The sequence below is a fragment of the Galeopterus variegatus genome, unplaced genomic scaffold (genome assembly GCF_000696425.1).
Source record: "Galeopterus variegatus unplaced genomic scaffold, G_variegatus-3.0.2 Scaffold3138, whole genome shotgun sequence".
Lineage (NCBI taxonomy): Eukaryota > Metazoa > Chordata > Mammalia > Dermoptera > Cynocephalidae > Galeopterus > Galeopterus variegatus.
Window position 1 is genome coordinate 176,542 of NW_007729249.1, and position 25,398 is coordinate 201,939.

The window sequence follows — 25,398 nt, forward strand, 5'->3', positions numbered from 1 at the left end:
AAAAAAAAAAAAAAAAAAAACACTAATTCATTTTTATTTCTCTAATTATGCATAAGGATTTAGGCATCTTTTCAAACGTTAATAAGCCTTTCTTTTGTTTTTCCGTGAACTGTCTTAGTGGTTCACTACAGAAAAAAAATTATTCAAAAACACAGAAAGTTTACCAATGGAGAAAGCACAGCCACTCCATGGAAGCGAATAAGTGAGATACTTTCAGACTGGGCAGGTAGAAAGCTCTCTGTGGGAAGAGATGCTTCTTGGATTCTGGCAAGACTTTTTTCACAGAACTTCTCATATTCCTCCATTTTCCCACAATAACACTACAAGAGAAAAAAGTGTTATTTTTAATGTGCTGAGAAAAAGAGATCTTAATAATCTGGCAAATCTTGAGAGCACGAAATATTCCTGGAATTCGCAATTATGAGAACTGGCCTTCTCAGAATTGTTTCACTGATCAGAAGCTAATTCTTGGGTACAGGAAAACACCTTAAGACCCTGTCCAGTTAAGATTTGCTTCATATATTAAATATTTCTGAACATTTTGCACATAAATCAATCTTTAAATGTGACTAGTTTGGAAAAGTACTAGGAACTCACAGTGAAATCTTCTTAAAGGAAACAAAATTCTGTACCACTTTACCAACTTCAGACTGTAAAATAGGATATTATATTTTCTTTAACAGGACTTATCTACACAGCACGAGAAAAACTCTGTCAAAGGTAGAAATGCTTTTGTAGCAAAAAAAAAAAAAAGGGGGGGCTATATAAATAAAAGAAAATATTTACATTTAATTTCTATTATGAAGTTCCGAGGCTATTAATTGCATATTTTCAGACTGTATTTTGACTCCATGGGCACCAGCCAACTCAGATGAAAAACAAAAGATCTATTGGCTCTGGCATTAATTCTATCTTATTGCTGAAAAGTGGAGCCATCACCAAACTACTTAAAACAATCAGCACAGTAATTTCATAATTTCTGAGAAATAGTGATGGTGGTTATGAAAATACAAGGTAACCAGGAAGGATTAGCCCACATATTAATTCGTTTAGCAAGTGTTTAATATTTATCGATTGCCTGTTTGCATAGCATTATGTGTGGCACTGTTTCCTTTAAATAAGCAAGGGAAAATAAAAAGAGAGACATCATCAGAATCATAACCAGCAAGGGTGTGAACTATGAAAACAGAAAACCTAATACAATAATGTTCCTTTAAGTGTTCATTTTAAAACAATTAACTACTTAACAAAAGAGAGGGCAGGGAAATTCAACTCATGGTGTGGGATGTGCAAAGATGAAATTAGATAGAATAGTATACTGTCCTAGGCCTCAAAGTACTTAAAAATTCAGTACACTAAAGTGTTAGAGACAAATTATATTGCAATCAGAAATGAAGAAAAAGCATATTCAAAATTATGATCAGATTAGGAAAAAAAAAGATATATGCTACATTTGGCCAACTGGTAGTTTTATTAGTAACAATATTTCTTCCTACCCTTCCACCAATTGTAATCAGTTCTATGTTCAGCCTATGCAAAGTGAGAGTTTAATCTAAAAAAAAAATGGTTCTCTAGATTGTGAATGAGATTATTCTGCAAGTTTATATTTATAAAAAAGGCAAAGGTAAAAAACCAACAAAACACCTTACTTCATAACCATTTTTTGCTCTAGTCTCAACTGACATGATATCTTAACAAGCACAATATGCAGTAGCTAAGATGTAAGAGAAATTCTAATGAACCCATTTCTACTAAAATACTTCAAAGTATTTTGTTTAATACAACCCATGCATATGGCATTTCAAGGAATGTGAATAGATTATTCATACAAATAATGTAATGTACTTTCTATGTATACACAAGCAAAGTATGAAATTCAATTTTAAAGGTCTGGGAAATTTAAGGAAATACCTTTATGGCAATAGTTTTATTATTCTTTCAACATCATAGAGATATGCCTCATTATTTAAGAAAGTTATTCACATCCCTTAAATAGTACATGTACATCCTACATACTGCAGAGGTACAGTAATATGTTATTATTACAGCATAATTTACAGCACTTGACAATGCATTAACCATACAGATACAAGTGATAATATGAAGATTATGGAAATTACCTAATGATCCTGGGGCATGACTGGATCCTTCTTATCCTTAAGTCTCAGCTTGAATGTCCCCTCAAAGAGGCCATCCCTGATTACCCCATCTAAATTAACCCTGCCTCAGTCACTATCACATTACCCAGCTGTTCCATGCACTTACCAGTAACTGAAATTATCTTGTTTATTTCCTTGGTTTTTGTCTGTCTTCCTCCGCCAAAACGTAAGCTCCATAAGCACAGAGACCTTCTCTTCTCAGTCTTGCTTACTGAGTCCCCATTACACAGAACAGTGTGCAACACACAGTAGGCACTTGATAAAAGTATTGAATAAATGAATTAGGGTAATTAGCTCAAACAATAATGTAAACCAGGAGAAAAAAGAAACTAGCAAGGAAGACTGGAAATTTACAGAACAGTAGTTTCACAGATGACCCTATTCCCAGAGAAACCGGTACTCTAAACTGCAAAGGTAACCATTTAAAAAGTGAGCAGTCCACATCCCATGATTAAGCAAGAGGGCAGTATGTTTCCCACACCACAATTACCACTGTCAGCAAGGTTTTATTTTAAGGGAGCCTTGACTACAAGGCCACCCCAACCACAAATCTACTGCCCCATACTTGACCATCAGGCAGTACTGGTCCACTTCCATTAATAATCTGTCATCTGCAACAGGTTCAGACATGCCTTGTCTTCACCATTTATACCATAGAGTACTACTGACCCTTTTCCAAATGAGCCTGTTTGCAAACCCTACAAACTCATGGTCCTATCCGCTTCCTACCACTGCTCTGCCAGAAATGTCACTGAAGGAAACGGCAAAAGTAACGCAAAACAGATTCTGCTGTTTTCAGATCCTAGCTGGTTCCTTACCCATCATTCCCCTCAAAACATAAACTTCTTATAGAAACACTAAAGGGGAAGATTTCTTATTCAGGCCCATACTAGCTGTATGTTCTTGGTCTCTGTTTCCTCATCTGTAAAACAGGGATCATCACGGTATCTGTCTGAAAGGGATTTTGCGAGAATTCAATGAGCTAATGCATGTATGGCAATTAGCATACTGCAGAACATGCAGAAAGCAACAATAAATGGGGACTAGTTTTTTTTACCAAGAGGATAATGATGATTTTTATCATCAGACTATGAACTCCAGGTGGGCAGCAACAGTGTTTGGTTCCTAGTAAGATTAGATATAACTTAAAATCACGGAAAGAGGCTCGGACCGGCCAGCTGCCAAAAAACAAACAAAAAACAAAAACGGAAAAAAAATAATAATAACAAAAGCAAACATGGGAAGGAGAACAACTTCTTCATTTCGCTGTCTCCAGACCCCTCCCCATCAAATCAATCTCTAGGCGGCTGCCGTTTGCCTAAACTGGGGCTAGGGGACTGGGATTAAAAACAGATAGGAGAAGCAAAGGGTGAGAACCACTTAGCAGCAGCAGGGGCGATCAGGAGAACACGCTTTATTATCCTCACGCCTATGCCCCAGAGTCGCAAAGGCGGAGTAAAAAGCGCTCCTAGGGACTTTGGTTTGGTAACCAAGATTCCGAAATGGCCAGTGCACGCCCCGGGGTCGCCTCCCTCTCCAGCACCGAGGAAGGGAAAAGAAAACCGCCCCCAACAGTTTTACTACCAGGATTCTGGAGATTCTGCGGCTCCGGCCCGAGTTTATTCGCCGGGCAACCTCTTTCCTCACCCCAGCGCCCCACGCCCACCTCCTCTGATGACAAGGCTCCATCCCAGGGCCCACCAGGCGGTGCCAGCATCCCAGCATCATCTCAGCTCCCGGAGCCGCCGGCCCCGGGCACCAGCCTCCCCACACCCGGCGCCCGTCCAGGGGCTCGCGGCCCGGGAGCCCAGCACCCAGCCCGCTCTCAGTTTCTCAGGGCGCCAATTCCGCGTCGCCAGGTCGCCTCTCAGCCCGGATCCGCTGAGGGTCGAGCCCCCTCCTCATGCACACACCTGATCCCCCACGGCCCCGTCAGCTTTTCTCCCCTCGCCACGGGCCTTGCCAGGAAGCAAATGGTTCAAATGGTACCGACAGAGCGCAGCTCCGTCCGCCGCCGCCTTCTCCTTCTCCCCGCCATATTATGGGTCTCAGGGGGCAACGCGGGCTCCTGGCAACCGCCGCCGCCGCCACCTCCCAGACTCATGATTTTACCTTTCTTTAAAAATTTTCCTTTAACACATCTATCACCTTCTAATGCACTATATAGTTTCTTATTATGCTATTTTCTCTCTCTGTCTTTCTCTCTTTCTCCGGGTCTCAGGCGGCAACGCGGGCTCCTGGCAACCGCCGCCGCCGCCACCTCCCAGACTCCACCTCTCGGGGCCGGTACTTCCGCTGGTCGCTTTCCCGGGCAGTTGCAACGGTTGCACCTCCAGAAAACTACAGTCCCCGAGGTGCATTGCGCTCCCGCTATAGAGGACGTAGTACTTACGGAAGCGCGGTGCACGCTGGGAATGTAGTCTTCACTGCAAGCCAGCAACTGTACAATTATACTTTGTTATAGAACTATGCTTAGGGTCTGAAGCCCCGTGAAGTGTTCCTTGAAGTTGCCATTTTTGTTTATCTGTATAGAGATAACCTCTTTCTGTGTGGTTGTTGGGAAACATAAAACATTCACCAATTTTTTTTCTCTGTAGATAAAATATTGTTGACTCCTAGATGTCAACTGGAAGGAAGCCTTAAGACGTCCGTACCCTTTTGCAAATCAGTGGGAAATTACTCCAGGAGAAAAAGATAACAGGTTCAAGATGGCAGAAAAAGCCCTGACTCTTTTGCCAAAGTTCCCGATCTAAATAACATGTTACCAACTTTCCAAAATATGATTTAGTGGTTCTTTTCCATTCCCTAACTCAGCTTTACCTTCTGCCTCTCTTACTGATCCTCTTGCCAGTGTCTATTTTTGCATATGTAAAATGGGGGTTTTAAAAGTGCTTATCAAAAGGATGGTTGAGAGGCACAATTGAGATAAATCTTGCACAGGGCCTGATACCTAACCCTGCAGTAGAAGATGAGGAAGATGAATAGCAGTGGAAATGTCATAAGCCACTGGAGTGGCTTGATGTCAGTCCTAATCCTGCCATTTATTGCTCAGTCCTCTTCACCTTTCCGCAGTTTCGTCGTCTATAAAATGAGGGAATCATTAAAATCCCTTCCAGTTTTATAATTCAATTGTGCCTCCTTTGCTATGTTCTTTCATTCCTTCAGAATCTAGAAAGTCCTAAAGTCGACAGAAACCAGTCTCCTTGAGGTAATACTTCCCTACTGAGGCCGTTGTGAGAATAAATAAGATATACATATAAAGTGTTTGCTGGCACAGTACCAGGGGCATGGTATGTGCTCTGTAAATGTTAGCTGTACTTGCTAACATTGTTATTTGCCCACACGAGAATTAAGTCCCACAAGAGCAGACACCCCGTTCACTGCTGCGTCCCGAGCACCTGGACCAGTGTTTGGCACATCGTGAACTGAGTTGAATAAATAGTCTAAGCGTCCTGCCCCTTCAAGATTCCCTGGACTTCAATTTCCTTTGAACATAAAAGGCAGATATAGGAGTCACTAAGATCCCTTCCAGCCTTCAGCCGTAGAACGCCTCGTCCCCTTCCCTTCTCCTCTACGGAGTCTGAACGCCCTGGTTAATGTCGCGACCCCCTATATCACCCAAAGCCGCATTGGAACAGGAGCCTGGGGCCCGGGACCGCCCCCGTTGCCATGACAGTAGCCCCGCCCCCTAGCGCTGGAGAGCCGGGCCCTGATTGGCTGGACGGTCGGCTCCTCTCAGGATGTGTCCGCTGCCGCCATAGTGCGGCGCTGGTCCCCTCGGAGGGTGTCAGCTACGGCCACTTCCTTGGGCTCCTCCCTCGCTTCTCACTCTTCTGTCCTGGGAGCCCGGCGGGCCCGGGGCTCCCGTCCGTGCCGGTGCGGGCGCCGGCATGTGGCTGTGGGAGGACCAGGGGGGACTCCTGGGCCCCTTCTCCTTCCTGCTGCTGCTGCTGCTGCTGGTGACGCGCAGCCCCTTCAATGCCTGCCTCTTCACCGGCAGCCTCTACGTCCTGCTGCGCGTCTTCAGCTTTGAGCCGGTGCCCTCGCGCAGGGCCCTGCAGGTGCTCAAGCCCCGGGACCGCATATCCGCCATCGCCCACCGCGGCGGCAGCCACGACGCGCCCGAGAATACGCTGGCGGCCATTCGGCAGGTGAGTCCCCCACGCCTCGTGCCCTTTGGTCCTCCTGAGAGCTCGGACTTCTGCTGTCCTTCGAAAGATTCCGCGGCCTTCCCCCGATAGATAGCCTGCCTTCCCAGCTCCCCATTCGTCCGAAGGAATACATTCCGGTGATCCTTGATCGCTCGCAGTGGTAGGAATCTCCCGATTTCAGCTACCTATAGAATACAACCGGTATTTCTGTAACTGCTACGTGCCAGACACTGAGGTTACAGCCACGAACAAGACAGAAAGAGTCCCCGCTTTACAGAGCTGGCATTGGAGTGGGGAGACAGGCTTTAAACAAATAGACATAAGAGACAAAGACAGTGAAAAGTGCAATGAAGAAATAGGGTGACGTGATAAAGAATGACGGGGGGCTGAGTATGCTATTTTAGACAGAGTCGTCAGTGGAATCGTCTATGAAGAAGTGACATTTGAACGGAAACCGGAATTATGAGGAGCCCGCCATGGGTTCTGGGGGAAAAGTGTTCCAGGAAAAGGAAACAGCAAATTCAAAGCTCTTTGGGTGGGGATGGTGTAGGAGTGTTCGGGTAACAGAAGAAGCAGTATGTGGCCTGACTTCAAGGAACAGAACAGAGGCTGGTGTGTGAATGAAGTAGGAAATGGGCCAGGTCAGGGAAGGTCTTGGTCAGTAATTGAGGTCGTTCTAAATGGATCACACTTCACAGATGTCTTTGCTTGTCCTCTAAATTACTTGAGTCACCTCCTTATCACTTTTCCCCCAAAAAAATACACATTCACACCCACACAACTCTGGCAGCCAGACTCATGATAAATTTTCGCCTCCCTTTTTTTCACAAGGCACTTGATAACTCCTAGCTCTTGGCAGTCTCCTGACTTCATGTCAACACGCATAGTAAGAGAACTTTTTAGTGGATTAGGTACTTTTGCATCTGTGTAAATATATCTTATCCTCTCATTTCTTTGAGACGTTTTAACGATGAATGAGTGGAAAAACTCTAACTCAAATGCACATAGCTCCTTATAGAATTTAGCCTTCTGATTCTAAGTCCCAGTGCTCTTTGTCATAGATTAGAATATGTTCCAAGATGTAGAAACTTGGACTGCCTGTTGTTTCTTTGTTCAGCTAGGGACAGACAGTATTGTGTAATAAGTAACTTACTTAAGCTTCCTGTGGCTCAGTCAGGGTCATGACTAGGGTGCTGCAAGCAAGGGCACCTCTCCTCACCTGAGTCTCAGCCCTGGCCTCAGTTTCCCCATCTGTAAAATGGGAATAATAATGGTATCTACCAAATAGGTTGTGAGGATTCAATGAATTAATCCACATAAAGTAAGGCCTGGTAAGACCTCGGCAAATGGAAGCTATTTATGTCAAGAATCTAAAGATGGCTTAATTCTTTAAAATCATCTCAGTGTAAAGGTAAAAAATTTAAGTCTTAAGAAGGAAGTAGGTCAGGAGAGCACCTTTTGAGTTAGTGGAAGGCACGTGAATTTTTGTGTGTAGCCAAGATAAACTTTTAGGCTTCTCTCCTCTTGATTCTTTGTGATGGAAGGGAGACAATAAGAGCACCTTTTCTAGTCTCCTATTTAAAAATAAATCTAAAGATATTGAAGAATGTATTTTACATTTTTAACTTAAACTCAGAGAGGTCAGATGAGGTAACATACAGGAGATAGTATTGTCATGGAAAGAAAGGTGGTAATTACTATAGGAAAAAAAGGACAATTGTCCTTGGCTTCCATTTCAAATTGCCTTACGTAAATTGCCTTAAAGTATAGCTTAATGTTAATTGACCACAGAAAGCATTCATAAGAATTTACTGATAGCAGTGGTAGTTTGGTCAGGAGCATGTTTGACTGAATATAAATAATATTAAGTGAATGAAGAAACATGTATGTGAAATACACATGCACGTATAGTGTTTCATAGCCTGTTGTGTTGCAAGAGAATTATAGCTAAATTCTATTCATGTCTTGTATGTTGAATGTCTTTATGTAATATAATAATGATAATAAATATTGGGCCAAATGATTCCTGGTCTTAAGAGGAAATGAGATATGGTAACTCAACTTGTTAGAATACAAAATCGTTATCAATGAACTTCTTAGCCATAACATTATTTAGCTGCTGAATACAGACTGCGGAAGACAAGGCTGTGTCCTCCCTCTTGACTTCAAAATAAATAGTTTATTTCCATCAAAGTTTGCTTTTTGTCCTATCTTGTTTTTTATCCCTTTGCATGTTTGCAGCTCATAATTTATATTCTTAAACATTTTACTATGTGAAAAATCAGGAAAGATGTTCTGACAGTGGTAGAAGTTTTGATAGATTATAAACTAGATATAGAATGGAAAACTTAATAAATGTGAAATGAATGTATTCCAAAAACAAATACACTATTATACACAGTGGCAAAAGAATTACACTCCCAGATCATCCTCCACACAGGGGCCAGAGTGTACCTATAAAAGTTTAAATCAGATTATATTCTGCCTTTATTTAAAACCCTCCTGTGGTTTTCTATTGCAATTACATAAAATCCAAACAGCTTTCTATCTTGTGCCTTTCTCAAAGCCCCTGCTGTCTCAATTCCAACCACTCTGGCTGTTTGTTAGGATGTTTTCAGCTTCTTATAGTAGAAAATCCACCTTCAAATATCTCAAACAATAAGGGGACTTATCTCACATAACAAGAGGTGTGCATGGGACAGATGGCCTCCAGGATGATTGATTCAGCTTTTCAGTTTGTGATCATGGAGGAACTGGGTTCTGTTGATCCATCAGCTCTGCCATGTGCAGCATATTTGCTAACCTTCATTGTAGTTGCCAGGTGACGAGTGCCACTCCAGGCATCACATTCGTAGACACCAGTGTCCAATCTCAAGGAAAGACTCCACTCCCTCTTGCTGTGTCTTTCCCAGAAGTCTCCTTCCTTTACACACACACACACACACACACACACACACACACACACACACACACACACAGATTGGGAATAGTCCACTTACTCTGAACACAGGAGAAAGCCAAATGTGGCATGAATAGGCCTCTACAAGCAGAAAAGATGAAGAGGAATAGATCTAGGTAAACAATTAACACTTTCTGTCACCTGGATGGCTCCCTCCTACCTTGTGGCCTTGTTGTCATACTTGCTGTTTCTTCTGCTTGAAAGACTCTTCCATCAGATCTTTGCTTGGGTGTCTCCCTTTTATCATTGAAGTCTCAGCCCAAATGTCATATTCTTAGAGAATATTTTCATATTCTCTGGCTTCCTTGTCTGGTGACCCCCATCTACCTTAACCTTCACATTACCCTCATTTTCTTCAAAATATTTATCACTATTGTAATTTACCTGTAACATGTTTGTAATCTGTTTCTCCCCACTAAAATGTAAGACCCGTGATCTTTTTCTCTCTTCTGCATCGCTATCTCGCTGCTTGGAACAGTGCCTGGTACATAATAGGCACTCAGTGCCTACTTGTTGGAAGGATTTTGATGACAAATAGCCAGTAAGTCCATTGAGGAAAGATACTCAACATTACTAGCCATCAGGGAAATACAGATCAAAACCACAATGAAGTACCACTTTATATCTGCTAGAATGGCCATAATCAAAAAGAAGATAACAACTGTTGACAAGGATGTGGAGAAATTAGAACCTTTATACACTGTCAGTGGGAAAACCATCTGGCAGTTCCTTAAAAGGTTAAACATAGAGTTACTGTATGATGCAGTAATTCAACTTCTAGGTATGTATCCAAGAAAATTGAAAACATGCATCTGTGCAAAAACTTGTATATGAATGTTCATAATAGTGTTATTCATAATAGCCGGAAAGTGGAAACAGCACAAGTGGTTGTGAGCTGATGAATGGATAAATAAAATGTGGTATATCTACACAATGGAATATTATACAGCCAAAAAAAGAATGAAGTCCTGATACCATGCTACAGCATGGATGAACTTTGAAAACATCATGCTGAGTGAAAGAAACGGGTCACAAAAAACTACATATTATATAATTCCATTAAATAAGATGTCCAGAATAGGCAAATCCATGGAGACAGAAAGATTAGTGGTTGCTAGTTGGGGCTAGGGAAGGAGAAATTCATACTGACTGCTAATGAGTATGGGGTTTCTTTTGGGGGTTGATGAAAATGTTCAAAAATTAATTGTGATGATGGTTGCACAGCTCTGTAAATGTACTAAAAAAATCTTTGAATTGTTCACTTTAAGTGGGTGAATTGAATGGCATGCGAATAACATCTCAAAGTTAAAAAATAAAGAAGGATTGTGATTCTGAATGTGGTCAGGTTAGAAAAAAATCTCTGTAAGAAAGCCCAAGCCCTGTGCCACTCTGTATTCTGGCAGTGGAATCTGTGATTTTCTTCATGGTCAGTAAACACTAATTAAGTTCTTTCTGTGTATCAAGTTATAGGGATGGATATTTAAAAGATACTTTTAAATGAAATATTTTAAAGCTATTTAAATATAATGAATTGTTAAGGCAATCATTCTCATTTATCAACTTTATCAAAGTATAATTCATGTATAATAAAAGATACACATTTTAAGTGTACTTGATAAATATATATACCTAGGTAACTACCACCTCAACCCATTTCCTAAAAAATTCCTTCTCAACCCCTACCCCTGCCTCTGCCTCAAACCAACCATTGATCAGATTTCTATTACTATACTCCACTATACTATTCTATTATTGAACTATTACTATATTATAATTAAACCATATTACTATAGTTTCAAGCATTTGAAATAAAAATTTAAGAAAATCATGACATTTATGTAAACTTGGTTGTGTTAAATTTGTGTGTTTAGAAGAAAAAATATTATTAGATAATTTTTTTAAATAGATGAAAATATTAGTATGAAATATATATCAATATATGAATTAGAACCAGGAGTTCATTTTTTTGTCTCTATAACTGGAATAACATAGAAGTATTGGTAAGGAAAGTTAAATGCAATCATTCAAGGATCTGGTCTAAGAAACTCTAATGTAGTGTTTCTTTCATAGAGTTTTTTTTTTTGACTGGTAAGGGGATTGCAACCCTGAGCACGGTATGGTCTGCACCACGCTCAGCCAGTGAGCGCACCGGCCATCCCCATATAGGATCCGAACCCGGGGCCTCGGCGCTACCAGTGCTGCACTCTCCCAAGTGAGCCAGCGGGCCAGCCCTGTTTTGTGTTTTATTGGGAGCCTTAATAAACTACTCAGAAAAGAAAAATAATCTATTAATTACTTTTAGTATTCTTGCTAAAATACCATGTCTCACTATTGTTACTTTTTGTGTTGTAGCCAAGTGAAGATGCCCCTAATGAATAAAAATATAATTGAACCTAAATATAGAGCTGGCATCAAGGAATAAGATAACTAACATTTCTGTTATAATGAGAGAGATGCACTATGTATACTGAAAATATGATTTTATTTTATGTTACAAAACTTGTTACTCATGTTGATTTACCACTACATGATTCCATCTTTAACTTAGAAAATATATACATTTTAGGGCCGGCCCGGTGGCGCACTGGAGAGTGCCCCGCTTGGGAGCGCGGCGGCGCTCCCGCCGAGGGTTCGGATCCCATGTGGAGACCGGTTCCCACTCACTGGCTGAGCGCGGTGCGGGCGCAACACTGAGGGTTGCGATCCCATTACCGGTCAGTAAAAAAGACAAAAAAGGAAAAAAAAAAAAAGAAAAGAAAATATATACATTTTAACCTTGTAAAAACCTTTCAACGAGCATAGATGTAAGAATTATTATAATAACTTTTTCACTACGCTTGTTTTTTTAATCCTAATAGCTTATATGAAGTGCCAACTCTGAGCCAGGTTCCAAGCTTGGTAATTTACATGCCTTATTTCTAAATCCTCCTAACAACTCTCAGGATCATTTAAGAAGTCTCATCTGAAAAATGATGAAACTGAGGCTAGTGTGGATAAATAATTCATCTAGATGACATAGCCAGTTAGTGATGGGATTGGGATTTGTGGGGAGGGGGAGGATATTTTGGTCATATATATGAAAATAAAAGCTTAGAAGAAAATATAGTTGTATATCTTTATGATATGGGGGTAGGAAAGGATTAAATGAGAAAAATCTCCACCCATAAAGGAAACGATTGATAAATTTGACCATATTACCTTTAAAAATGTATTTAAAAGGACACAATAAATAACAATGGCTATAATTTATTGAATGCTTACCATGCACTAGTGCAGTGCGGTATGTTGTTTGTGGGTACTTAAGTGTGTAGTAAATATATAAAGTCCTATGAGGGAGAGATATGGAAATGATACACAGCAACTTCAAGATGGTCCTTACATCTGGAGAGGAAGGGAAGAGAATGAAAGGGAGAATTTTAGCTATTTCTGTAGCATTGATAGTAAAATTATAATGGTCAAGAGTACAGCCTGCCTATAGCACATCCTAGCTTGTGTAACCCTGGGCAAGTTTCTTAATCTTTCCTTGCCTCAGTTTCCTCTTCTGTAAAATGGGAATATTAATAGTACCTGCTACAGGAATGTGAGTATCAAATGAGTTAGTACATTTAAAGCACTTAGAATAGTGCCTGGCAAGTAGAAAAAGCTCAGTAAATAATACAGTTTCTTTTTTTAGGGCAAATAGAACAAAATGTTAACAATTGTTATGTGTTTTTTTACTGTATACTATGTATGTTTGCAATGGCCGATGACTTAAAAAACTTTTTAAAATTAAAAATCTTGAAAAAAATAAAAATAAATTAAAAATCTTGATCATAATGAGCATTTTACATCTTCATTGGGAGAGGAAGCGAAGGAAACAAACATTAAACAGTGTGTCTCAGAGAAGCATGGCTCATAAAATTTAATGATCAAATTCTCTTTGCAGATAAATTCTAATATACTTCACTGAGCTTACCAACTTGTTGGCCAACAGCCAGTGCTGCTCACATAAACAAAATGTATTGTCCCTTAGAAGCAGGCTTTGTGTGTCTATTATAGCCGATGGAGTTAAACAAACAAAACCTGACTCGTATTGTTTATGCCAAAGTAGTGAAATATATGACTAATCAGCAGACAGGGGAATCATCAGAGGTACTATGCCAACAGAGAGTATAGGTAAACAGTGGAATTTGTCTAAATATTTGCCAGCCATTGATGACCCAAGTATTAAAGTATCCAGAAAAAACTTAATTTCCCTAAGTATCCCCATCTGCTGATGTGAGAGTAGGAAGACTGGGGAAATTGAAGTTTCTAAGGAGTCCATAAGTGTAGGAGTTGAGGCAAGGTTAACATCTATGGAAACGAGAGACAGGCCAGGGTTGCTGTTTGGTAGGGGAAGCAAAAGGAATCAGGAAGAGCAGCTTTCTACTTAGCCAGCCTTGTTCATCTTGAGTGTTTAAATGCAAAATGATGTTTGTGGCCATTTGACAATATTGTTGATGTTTTTGTTAAGGCAGCTAAGAATGGAGCAACAGGTGTGGAGTTGGACATTGAGTTTACTTCTGATGGGATCCCTGTCCTGATGCATGATAACACAGTAGACAGGACGACTGATGGAACTGGCCGATTGTGTGATTTGACATTTGAACAAATTAGGAAGCTTAATCCTGCGGCAAATCACAGACTCAGGTAAGTAGTACATTGTCGCTTAGACCTATCTTTTCGCTTTTATTGAGATCACAGGTAGACACTGGCACCTTCTAATTACATCTTCTGCTTCAGGAGAGTTGTTTTGTTTTGTTTTGTTTTGAACAATAGACAGGTTTCCCAAGTAATGAACAGGTACCAGGAACAACAGAAATATGGTATGTATGTTTTTAATCTTTCCCACTGAGGCCAAATTTGGCCTTGGAATTATTCTCAAGATAATACTCTGTCTAAAAAAAAATTTTTTTTAAATACTCTGTCTAGTCACTAACATGACAGTTACTTTGTACTGTCATTTAAATTATAGAATTATGAGACTGGAAGCAATTGCTTGTCAAACTTCTTGCCTTCAGGTGCATCGTGAAACAAATTATATGTTCTTTAAAATCTCCAAGTAATAATACCACCTTTTAACCTAGCCCTTTTAACTCTTCAGATTTTTATAACAAACTTCTAAGGAATAGTAAAATTCTAGAAATAGAAATATCCTAAAAATCATCTAGAATAGCACCATCCAATAGAACTTTCCGCAATGATGGAAATATTCTGTGCTGTCCAATATGGTAGCTACACATGGCTGCTGAGCACTTGAAATGTAAGTAGTGCAACTGAGGAACTGAATTTTTAATTTAATAAATGTAAATTTAAACTTAAGTAGATATATGTGGCTATCATAGTGGACACTATAGATCTAGATCAATTCTGCCATTAGGGATAATCCCAGAAAAGTTAAATAAGGGCAAATGACTAGTGCTAAAGAAGCCAAAATTAGAATCTAGATAGCCCAATTTTCAGTCCAAAGAAATGTCCACCATACCGTCCAATTTCTGGTTGCCTCCAGTGTCCCTCATTCCTGTAACAGTGAAAGTTATTACAGATGTCTAATCTAATTCCTCATGTAGTTATACCTATATGAGTAGCTTCCAACGTATATATACCAGAGCTAGTCCTATAAGATGTTCCAAAAGAAGAGGGTTCTATGATCAAATAAGATCAAACACTATATTCTGGATACTCCTCTTGGGTTTAAACAGTCCACATCAATCAATTTTTACCTTTAACTTAGAATTTCTCCAGTTTCTATGACCGCAGGACCTACACCCTTCCGCTCATTAACAGCTATAAACACTCTTAGAATTGGTACACTGGTAATATACTTTGGAATGTGGTTGTTTAAGTTCTCCTCTTCTTTCTAATACTAAAAAATGTATTATCACTGTTATTCATGTAATATCAATTCCCTGAACAATGATCATTCCCCTTGAGTGTTTGACCCAGGAATTTAATTATAGGTCTCCCTCAAAGATGATTCACACCTTATTTTCCTAGGATCTGAAAGAAATGAAAGTCAGCCACAGAAAATCATACTGTAGGCTGGAAAGAATATTGATAACACTTGAAAGTTCTGAGTCCAGGCTGGTGGAATGGCTCATTACAGAGCAATGTTTCATTGCTTTGCTGTATTCAAGGGAAAGACTGGTTTTAATATTACAATGACATTGCAGCTAATAAGATGTCAGGTTCAAAGTTTACAGTTAAAGCAAAAAATGCTTAGGGTCATCCTTAAAAAATTCTATAAGAAGGCACCATATTGGAGTCAGTGTACCATCTTAATCTTTAACACAACCAGTCTGCTCCACAGGTGGATTAGGTTGTGCTTTTTTCGGTTGAACACCAAGTGAAGTAATTGACTTGGGTTTAGAGACCATGTTAGAGGAAAAATAAGTATTTTTCTGTAGGATTCTACCCAGTGTAGTGAGATGCTCATCCCAAAGGAGGCATGGAAACTAAGACTGGCCAAAGAAACAGCAGATTCGGGTCTCCCATCTTGCACTCTCATTGACTAGAACAGCTGGCAGAAGTGCCTGTAACATTTAAATATCCTTATCCTTTTTTTAAACTAATATCTTACAGTTGAAATAATATAGTTGAATTAGTATATGGTAAGTCATGTAGAGTGAAATTTCATTATGAGGGAAAAGCTGATTTCTTATGTATCAGGCACTTAATATCCATTTTCTTTATCAGAAAATCACTTATTTTCAACAGTTGCACTTAAAGGCACAACAATCCAATTAACAGATTTATGTATTCCTAGAAATTTCTCCAGCATAGAGTTCTATTTGGAAAATTACAGTCTTGAAATTAAATCTCTGAGTTCTCCAAAGATGTTATATACTCTGCTCTTTGGCAAGTAAGGTTACTAATTATGTTATTAATTCAGTGGAAATTCAGTGATTTCCTAATAATTAAATGATTTTTGTTGATCTTTGTTCTTTGCTGTTCTATGATCATGCATATCTGTGATTTGGTTTAAGTACCCATAGTAAATTATCCTTGGACTTTGATATGGTTAAAGAAAGGAAATCTCCTTTTTCCATTTGCAAAATGTCTTTCACTAAACTTTTATCTTTTTCTCTTTTTCCTACAATGTTCTACTTCTCTTCCCTCTCTTATAGGAATGATTTCCCTAATGAAAAGATCCCTACCCTGAGGGAAGCTGTTGCAGAGTGCCTAAATTATAACCTCACAATCTTCTTTGATGTCAAAGGCCATGCAAATAAGGTATAGTTTATACCACTTTGTTAAAAAGACATTTAATTGCTAGTCATTTCCAAAATTAACTGTATATTTTGTTATTTTTTTTTCTTAAATTACTTTTACAAATTATATTTGCTTAATGGAAGTGTACAATGCAAAAATCCACATCTTTAAGGAAATAGTAAATATGGAACTTTTTAACCTTTTAACCTCTTATGGGCCTTTTAACAACTCCTGATATTCTAAAACCAACACAAAGTGGAAAAGTCAAGTTTCTTTTATTTGCATAAAGCATTTACAAAATATATTACGTAAACAGCAAAGAGGCACAGACCACTCAAGTAACCACACAAAAAGAAATTCAGGAGTTGAACACAAGAACAGTTGCATCTGGCTTATAATTAAGGACTTTTTAGATGAACAACTATGGACTGCACTGAAAGATAATTCCTGTATTTAAAGCTTCTAAGAGCTACAGAATATATGTTTCCTACATAGATTTATCCCTCTGGATGATTTCTATTTCTTATGTATAGTTTCATTATTCAGTGATTTGAGTAGTTATATTTTTATCAGAAAATTACTATATTTTCTTCAAATACATATGACATTCCTAAATAAAATTTTGCTTAAATTTTAGAACATATACGTATGCATAAAGACATATTATTACAATGTATGTAAATCAGTGGGAAAATATGGTTCATCTTACATTTGTTCTCTTACAACCAGCTTTTCGAATACAAATACTTATTTCCCCAGTTGGGCAACTTAAGTAGTTTTCCCCAGGCAATATTTATAATTAGTAATGACCGTCTACTGGTTAAGAATTCTGATGATGCCAATTTTTTGTATTAATTGCAGGATATAGTTGAAACCAGTTGTTAAAACCTGAAATGTGAGCCTATGTACTCTAATTTTGTTACATAAACTCCTATTTTTGAAAAAAGAGAAGAATGGTAACTAATTTATTATTCTGATAAGCTGATAATTGTATACATCTAGGTTTTTCAATAGGTCTGCATCATAATTACCTGAATCCTGTTTAAAAATACAAATTCCTGGACCGTACTACCCAGAGAAAAGATTCTGGAAATGTTTAGGGGTGGGGTCAAGGACATGTATTTTTAATGAGCACCTCAAGTTTTTCATAATGTGGCTGGCCCACATTTGGGAACATTGATAGGTCCTCCATTTCACCCGTGATGTACTGACCTTCATGCTTATTCTCTTAGAGTAAGAAAAAAGAAGAAGAAATGTTTTAAAAAAACATCTAGCTATTTGAGTTTTCTGGATGGATGGTCACAGGTGTTCAGCCAAGATTGGGTAGAACATGGTGTCCTAATTTACCAAAATGGTAGGATAGAGGGGCAAATATTGGCAACAGATTGGAGCTATTGGAGCACAGTAGCCAAGATCATGGGCTTTGGAGTCCAACAGACCTTGACTGAGCTGTGTCACTTACTACAGGGTAACCTTAACCTTGATAACTTTCAGTTTCCTCCTGGGCAAAATGGGGATGATAAAAGAAACTACTACATAGGGTTGTTGTGAGAATTAAATAAATAATGTAGGTGAAGATGTGTTCTTTTTTATTTTGAGGGGAATGCATTTTGAAGCTTATATTTGGTTATGGGTGTGTGTGACATTCCAAAAACGAGTGGTATTTCAAGAATTATGACACAGCAGCATTGTGTTCCACATAATGTCTGATTGAGTGTTGTTGTTGTTGTTGTTGTTGTTGTTGTTGTTGTTGTTAGCTGCTATTGATGTTAATTCACTAGGGGTTATAAAATGTCAGTATTTAAATTCTATCATTTCTTCTTCATTGTTAGCTGGACTCCTACAAAGAGAAACTTCTGTTCATTTGGGGAAGAATTGGGAGACTCCTAACTCCTCCCAGTTTCCCACCTCATCCCATTGCTTCTCCCTCACTGGTGTCTGATGTATATTCTCAGTCCCTTAGACTGAGAAAATCTCCCCTCTGAAGTTCCCAGGCTGTTTGGCTCATGCTTCATCTAGGAAAGGCAGAAGGTGATAGAGTTATGGGTATGAAAGCACTTTTCTTAGTGATTAAACTAGGGTATAGTGAAAGGATTTTAAAATTTTGCTTCTGGCCAACAGCCTGCCTTACTTTCCAAAAGCATGACAGAAGAAGCAAGCCTTTCCACAAGGCAGGAAAGCAGCAGGACCCCAGCTTCTTCCTTGTTTACTACTTGTTTAAAATGTATCCCAGTGGATAATGAAGTCTCCCAATTCTTTGAACATTCCCATTCATTAGTAAACTTCTGCTTTATTTGATAGGGTTGTGCTTAATATGTAATAGTTGTTGGTTGGGACTGTCACATTTCAGTAGATTTTAAATATATGAATCTCTCTGTTTTACAGGCTACTGATGCACTAAAGAAAATATATATGGAATTTCCTCAATTGTACAATAACAGTATGGTTTGTTCTTTCTTGCCAGATGTTATTTACAAGGTAAAATTCGGGATTTTTCTTGAACATGTTAGGTTAGTTGGTGGTGATAATAGCAATGGGCTACATAAGATAGATACCTGCTAAATTGAACTGAATAAAGGTCACAGTTAAGAAGGTCTTCCTCTTTTTTTTTTTTTGGCAGCTGGCCAATAAGTGAATCCAAACCCTTGACCTTGGTGTTACCAGCACCATGCTCTACCAAGTGAGCTAACTGGCCAGCCCAAGAAGCCCTCATTTTAAATTAACAAGAGAAATTCAAAACGGGAAATGTATTCATATCCCATTTTAAAATGCCATGATTCCTCTTTAGCCCCTTCTTTTATCTTGCTTATAGGCTCATTCCAATTACTTTGGAAAACATTTTCAGAACAGAAAAGAATTATGTAGCCCTACTAAGTAACAGCAGTAATAACACTCTTTATTATGGAGAATTTAAAATATGCATAAAAAGAGTAGTACAATGAACTCCTCTTTAACCATGATCCAGCTTGTTTTATCCATACCCCTATTTATCCTCCCTAATGTTATTTTGAAGCAAATCCTTTTACCCATAAAATTTACATTAAGTATCTTTAAAAAGTGATACCTTTTTAAAACATAGTCACAATGGATTTGTCTTATCTAAAAACTATTAACAGTAAGTCCTTAATTTCAAATGTCTAGTCAATGTATAAATTTTCACTTGTCTCAGAAATGTCATAAATGGTTTTTTGTTTGTTTTTTATGAATCGTTCATTTGAATCAGGACCCAGATAAGGTCTCCATGTTATAATTTTAAGTTTTGAAATCTGCAAGTTCTCTGTCTTTTTCTTCCCCCTTGTGATATATTTGTTGGAGAAACTAGATTGTTTTGTAGGGTTTACCCCAAGTATGGATTTTGCTGATCATGCCATGACATAGTTTAACATGTTCTTCTTCTCTTTATTTCCCGAAAATTGGTAGTGAGAGCTAGAGGCTTAATCAGATTAGGGTCGATTATTCTTGGCAAGATAATTTTATAGGTGAGAGTGTTTTCCCATCAGGAGGCACATAACATCTGGTTGACTTTTTTCTTTTTCTTTTTTTTTTTTTTTACAAAAGATGACCGGTAAGGGGTTCTTAACCCTTGACTTGGTGTTGTCAGCACCACGCTCACCCAGTGAGCAAACTGGCCATCCGTATATGGGATCCGAACCCGTGGCCTTGGTGTTATCAGCACCACACTCTCCCGAGTGAGCCACAGGCCGGCCCCTGGTTGACTTTTTTATCGTTGTTCATTAGCTGCTGTTGATGTTCAATGAACAGATCTGTGAATTTACTACAAGGTTGTAAAAAGATGATATTTTAATACTATCATTTCTTCTTTATATATTAGCTAGAATACATGTATAAAAAGAAACTTCTCCCTCTCTACTATTTAGTTACCCAGTAGGCAGGATAAATGCTTAATCTTTCCGTTTACCAAAAATAATGAGTTGGTTCTAAAATAATGCGTTGGTTCTGTAGCATTCTTCAACAGTGACCAACAGAGCATACATTTAAAATGTTTAAGGAAAAAAAAAAAAAAAAAAGGGGGCCGGACTGGTGGCACACTCGGTAGAGTGCAGTGCTTGGGAGCGCGGCGGCACTCCCGCCGGGGGTTCGGATCCCATATAGAGACCGGTCCGCTCACTGGCTGAGCGCGGTGCGGGCGCTACACTGAGGGTTGCGGTCCCGTTGCCGGTCGCGGTACGGGCGTGACACTGAGGGTTGCGATCCCGTTACCGGTCACGAAAAAAGACAAAAAGGAAAAAAATAAATAAATAAATAAAATGTTTCCAGTGAGGGTGGAGCATATTCTCATTTTAAAGATAGGATTGCCATTCTTTTAGGATTGTGAGAAAAGGTGTTCTCAGTTACACGACATATTAAACACTTTACATCCATTACATTATTTTCTCAAAGGGTTTATGATAGAGGACTTACTTAGTAGGCATGGGAAGAAGGTACCAACAATGACCCCTACATCACAGTGAGCCCTTTGGCTAAACCTATACTATTGAAAAATATTAGACTTAAAATATGACAATTATTTTATTTTCCAAAATTCTTTTTCAGATGAGACAAACAGATCAGAATGTAATAACAGCTTTAACTCACAGACCTTGGAGTCTTAGCCATACAGGAGATGGGAAACCACGCTATGATGCTTTCTGGAAACATTCTATGTTTGTGATAATGGACATTTTGCTTGATTGGAGCCTGCATAATATCTTGTGGTACCTGTGTGGAATTTCAGCTTTCCTCATACAAAAGGATTTTGTATCCCCGTAAGTTGGAAGGTTTTTTAAATCTTCTCCTGACACATTTCCTGAATGCTCTTTTTGGAAAAGAAGGATTCACAAAGTGGACAGCCTGAATTGGTTCTGACCTATAAAGCCCACGTGGCCTTGGAATGCCACTAGCTTCTTAGATGGGAAGAGTTCAGGCATATTTGACTGTTTTTAAAACAGATTGATCAGATATTCTTAGTTTTTTAGTGCATTTCATAGAAAAAATGAACCTACCAAACTATGGTGAGAGAAGGATTTCAGTTCTTGTGATTGCCTCCTTTTGAAAGCCAGCACAGGATCTGGGGCAGAGCCACAGTGAAGACATCCCATGGGCAACAACCTGACCCCTGCCATTTTTCCTGCTACTCTCCTGTATATCCTAGGCTTTGCTCCATCTCTTCCAAGAAACTTTCTGTTCCCCAACTGCTAGCAATCTCCGAATCTTACTTCGGGCAGTTTTATAACTGTATATTTCAGCTAATTAGCGTTGTAAGTTTCATATTATTTCAGGCATTCAGTAAATATTTGGTGAGTGCCTATAGTGTTACAAGATACTGTACTAAGAAGCTCAAGATGCAGTGGTGAAGAAACAAAGCCATGGTCTCTGCCCTCACGAAGTTTATAGTTGAGTGGGAGAGAGAGATGCTAATCAAGTAAAAATCCAATAAATATAAAATTCAGCTAAGATACATGCTGTGTGGGAGAGAACAATGTGCATAGACTATATAATCTAACTGAGTCTGTGTAGTCAGGGAAAGCATCTTCTAGAAAGATCTGAAGGGTGAGTAGGAACTGGGGGGGATCTAAACAGAGGGAAAAAATACGTGCAAAAACAAGTATCGTGTCAGGAAGGAGCATGGGTCTTTCTGCAGCACAGAAAAGAAAGGGGAACTGTTGTGTGAGATGAGGCCAAAGAGACAGGGGCTAAGCCACGCATGATTTCAGTGGTCTGTGTCAAGGACATTGTAGGTGGATGGGAGTCATTAGCAAGCCGCTGAAGTGTTTTAAGCTGGGACAATGTGGAGGAGGTTCACGGCATGCTGGGTTTTGGAACATTCCCTGTGACTGCAGTGCGGGGGCTAGGTAGGAGGCAATTTCTGAGCACTCTTGGTACTCAGAGAACATCGTACTTAGTGGCATTATAGATTCCAGGGACACCTGGTCATTATTCTAACAGGATTGTTTTTTCCTCTTTCTCCAGGAACTACTTGAAGAAGTGGTCAGCTAAAGGAATCCAGGTTGTTGGTTGGACTGTTAATACCTTTGATGAAAAGAGTTACTATGAATCCCATCTTGGTTCCAGCTACATCACTGACAGCATGTTGGAAGACTGCGCACCTCAGTTCTAGACATTTACCTTGGGAAAGAAACCCAGGTTTAGAAAATGCCTGCTGGCCTCATGTAGGGATATGAAAATGCCCTTTGTGCTAGCCCAAGCCCAGGGGGATTTGGTTGCTCACATAAGCAATAGTTGGTAATTGCATTTTTACTTGAACCAAAGCAAAGCCCAGTGTGGCCACCGCACTCCATGGAATTCCTGCGTTCAACACTGTTGCTCTTGAAAATCTGGGTCTGAAAAATGGCACAGCAGCTCCTGCCCCATCCTGGTGGAGGCATACACCAAGACCCAGTGAGGATAGGCGTAGACCGAGTTGTACAATTTGGGGATGCAGATTTAAATGCATGGGACATGCATGATCACTCGGAGCTGACATTTTAAAACTGGCCACACTTAAGTAATTCACTTATTTCAGATATTTGTATTCAGCTGTGTTAACAGTGTACTGTAGATGTCAAACTTGTGACTATACTAATAAAATCATTAAAAGGGAGCAGTAAAGGAAAACTGTGTGGCAGGCATCATATCCTAAGGCGTAAGGAATTTGGGGAAGCCGCTATGTACCATCCAGTGAGGCCTCAATGTGCAGCAACCAAAATGATAGGGAAGTGTTGAAACCCATCTGAGGAATTTTTTACAGCATCTTGCAATAAGAGCCACAAACCACCAGGGGGCAGAGTTGCACTTTTCCAGGCTTTTTAGGAAGCTCTACAACAGATGATCGTAGACAATTAGAACTGGAAGAAACTTCCAAGAACATCTAGGTTTATCCTTATTTTACAAATGAGAAAACTAAAACCTGTGGAAGGAAAGGAGCTGCCTAAAAACCACACAGCTGGGGATGTAGCAGAGCCTGATCTCTTGATAACTAAGATTTCTTGTTTACTGTTGGCCAGGAAATGTACAAGGGGTTTAATATGTGTTATTTTATTCAGCCCTCACAAAAATCTTATAAAGGTGTTATCATTCTCTTTTTACTGATGAGGAAACCAAGGCACTGCAGAGTTAAAGTCACTTACCCAGGGTCTCTGAGTCTGTGATACAATTGGTATTCAAATCCAGGTCAGTCTGACTCCAGAGCCATTGCTCTAACTACTCACCATGTCTGCCTTTCTAATGTACAGCCCTTGATCCCAACTCTGCTCTTTCCCGTGTGAACTTCAGTAGTTTTATTGTGAACTTAAGTAGCAATATTTAAAATGAAGTTGAATTTTTTAAAAATGGCAAAGCTGTCTCTCTCTAGTTCACCCCCTCCCACCTTTCAACCCCGTCGGTGACCTTTATCAGAGGCCACAACTCAGCCATGGCTTCCCTTCTGCAATCCCTCCGATCGGTCACCAGCCTCACACTTGCTGCAGCCAGGCAGTATGAGTTTTGGGAGGTCACTAGTCCACACAGCTAGGTGGAAGGAGCAAACTGATTATTGCTACAGTTAGTATTGGCAGGGGCATGATACATAGGACTTGGAATGTTTTCAATCAACATTTGCAAAGAATTTTCTGGTATTTTAAAATTAACAACAAAGATTTATTCCATCAATGCAACAAATGTCTAAACTGCATGTACCTCCATGGCATGTTATGACTCGAGTGACTGGAGGGAGGAAAAAGTGACCAAAGAAAACATGTCTGTGGACTGAATGCAACCTGGGGTAACTACTGAGAATGCACAGCAACTGACAGGGAAGGCTTTCTCTTGGGGGCAATGTGGAGTTAATAATATCCCTTCCGTTGTGTCTCTTCGCTTCTAGAGAGCCAGGTGCTCTGTGTCTCAACTTCTGTCCCAAATCCATTTTGCCCTTGACTCAGCCGGCCCCAATTATGGATTTAGGTTCTAGGCTAAGGTGGTCAGGGCCTCAAAGTGGAAAATTTGGGTGAAGAAAGAAGGTGTTAATAATTACTATTAAGCGCTTCCTTGGAAGGCTTAATAGAACTTAGGATTTGGGATCAGAGAAAGCTAAGTCTGAATTCCTGATCAGCAATTTATTAGCTATATAACCTTGGGCAAGTTGCTTAATTTATCTATAAAATAGAGGTAGTGGGCCGGTCTGGTGGCGCACTGCTACAGTGCACCGCTTGGGAGCGCGGCGGGAGCGCCGCCGAGGGTTCGGATCCCACATACAGACCGGTTTCCGCTCACTGGCTGAGCGAGGTGCGGGCGCAACACCGAGGGTTGTGATCCATTGCCGGACACGAAAAAAGACAAAAAGGAAAAAAAAAAATAGAGGTAGTATTGGTACCACCTCATGGGGTGACTGTGATTAAATGGAAGAGTGCATGAAAAATGCATGTTAATTAACATTTACTGACTGTCTACCATGTACTAGACACTGTTCTAAATGCTTTTCATGTATTTACTCTTTGCAACAACACTATAACGTAGGTACCACTATAATTCCATTTTATAGTAAAGGAAACCAAAACACAGGGAAGTTAAGTAACTTGCCTAAAGTCACATAGCAGAGCTGCCTGTTTAGCTCAATTGGTTAGAACGCTGTGTTGTAACAAGGTTAAGGGTTCAGATCCCCATACCAGCCAGCCACAAAAAAATAGTCACACAGCAGTGATAGAAAAAAGATTCAGACCCAGGTGATCTGGTTCCAGAGCCCACGCTTAACCCTTGTTTATCATCATGTCTGGCCCATAGCAAGGACTCAATAATGAAAAACATCTTAATTATTTCCAACACCTATTACAGTGCCAGTCACATAGTAGATGCTCAATAAATGTTTGTTGAAGGAATTAATTATGGGATATCCAAGTGGAAACTTCCTTGAGGAAACAAGTTAGAC

The 25,398-nt window shown here is 39.5% G+C and overlaps 2 protein-coding genes across 3 annotated transcripts in view; one reads left to right on the top strand and one right to left on the bottom strand.

The window, feature by feature from the left end:
* Window positions 1-4,148, bottom strand: part of CCP110 (centriolar coiled coil protein 110kDa) — a 23,405-nt gene extending 19,257 nt beyond the window's left edge. The window contains exons 1-3 of one of the 2 annotated variants that reach the window (XM_008584064.1): window positions 4,073-4,148; window positions 2,266-2,414; window positions 165-320 (exon numbers count right to left, since the gene is read on the bottom strand). In XM_008584064.1, the coding sequence (XP_008582286.1) occupies window positions 165-305 (141 nt within the window). In that variant the 5' untranslated portion in view covers window positions 306-320; window positions 2,266-2,414; window positions 4,073-4,148. Of the gene's footprint in view, window positions 1-164; window positions 321-2,265; window positions 2,415-4,072 lie in introns of those variants that run through there. The other variant, XM_008584066.1, reaches the window with a different exon arrangement.
* Window positions 4,149-5,925: 1,777 nt separating this feature from the next.
* Window positions 5,926-23,830, top strand: GDE1 (glycerophosphodiester phosphodiesterase 1). The gene is made up of 6 exons (XM_008584067.1): window positions 5,926-6,310; window positions 13,762-13,937; window positions 16,415-16,520; window positions 18,885-18,977; window positions 21,054-21,265; window positions 22,470-23,830. The coding sequence occupies exons 1-6, from the start codon at window positions 6,050-6,052 to the stop codon at window positions 22,615-22,617; spliced, it is 996 nt and encodes a 331-aa protein (XP_008582289.1). The 5' UTR covers window positions 5,926-6,049; the 3' UTR covers window positions 22,618-23,830.
* Window positions 23,831-25,398: the final 1,568 nt, after the last annotated feature.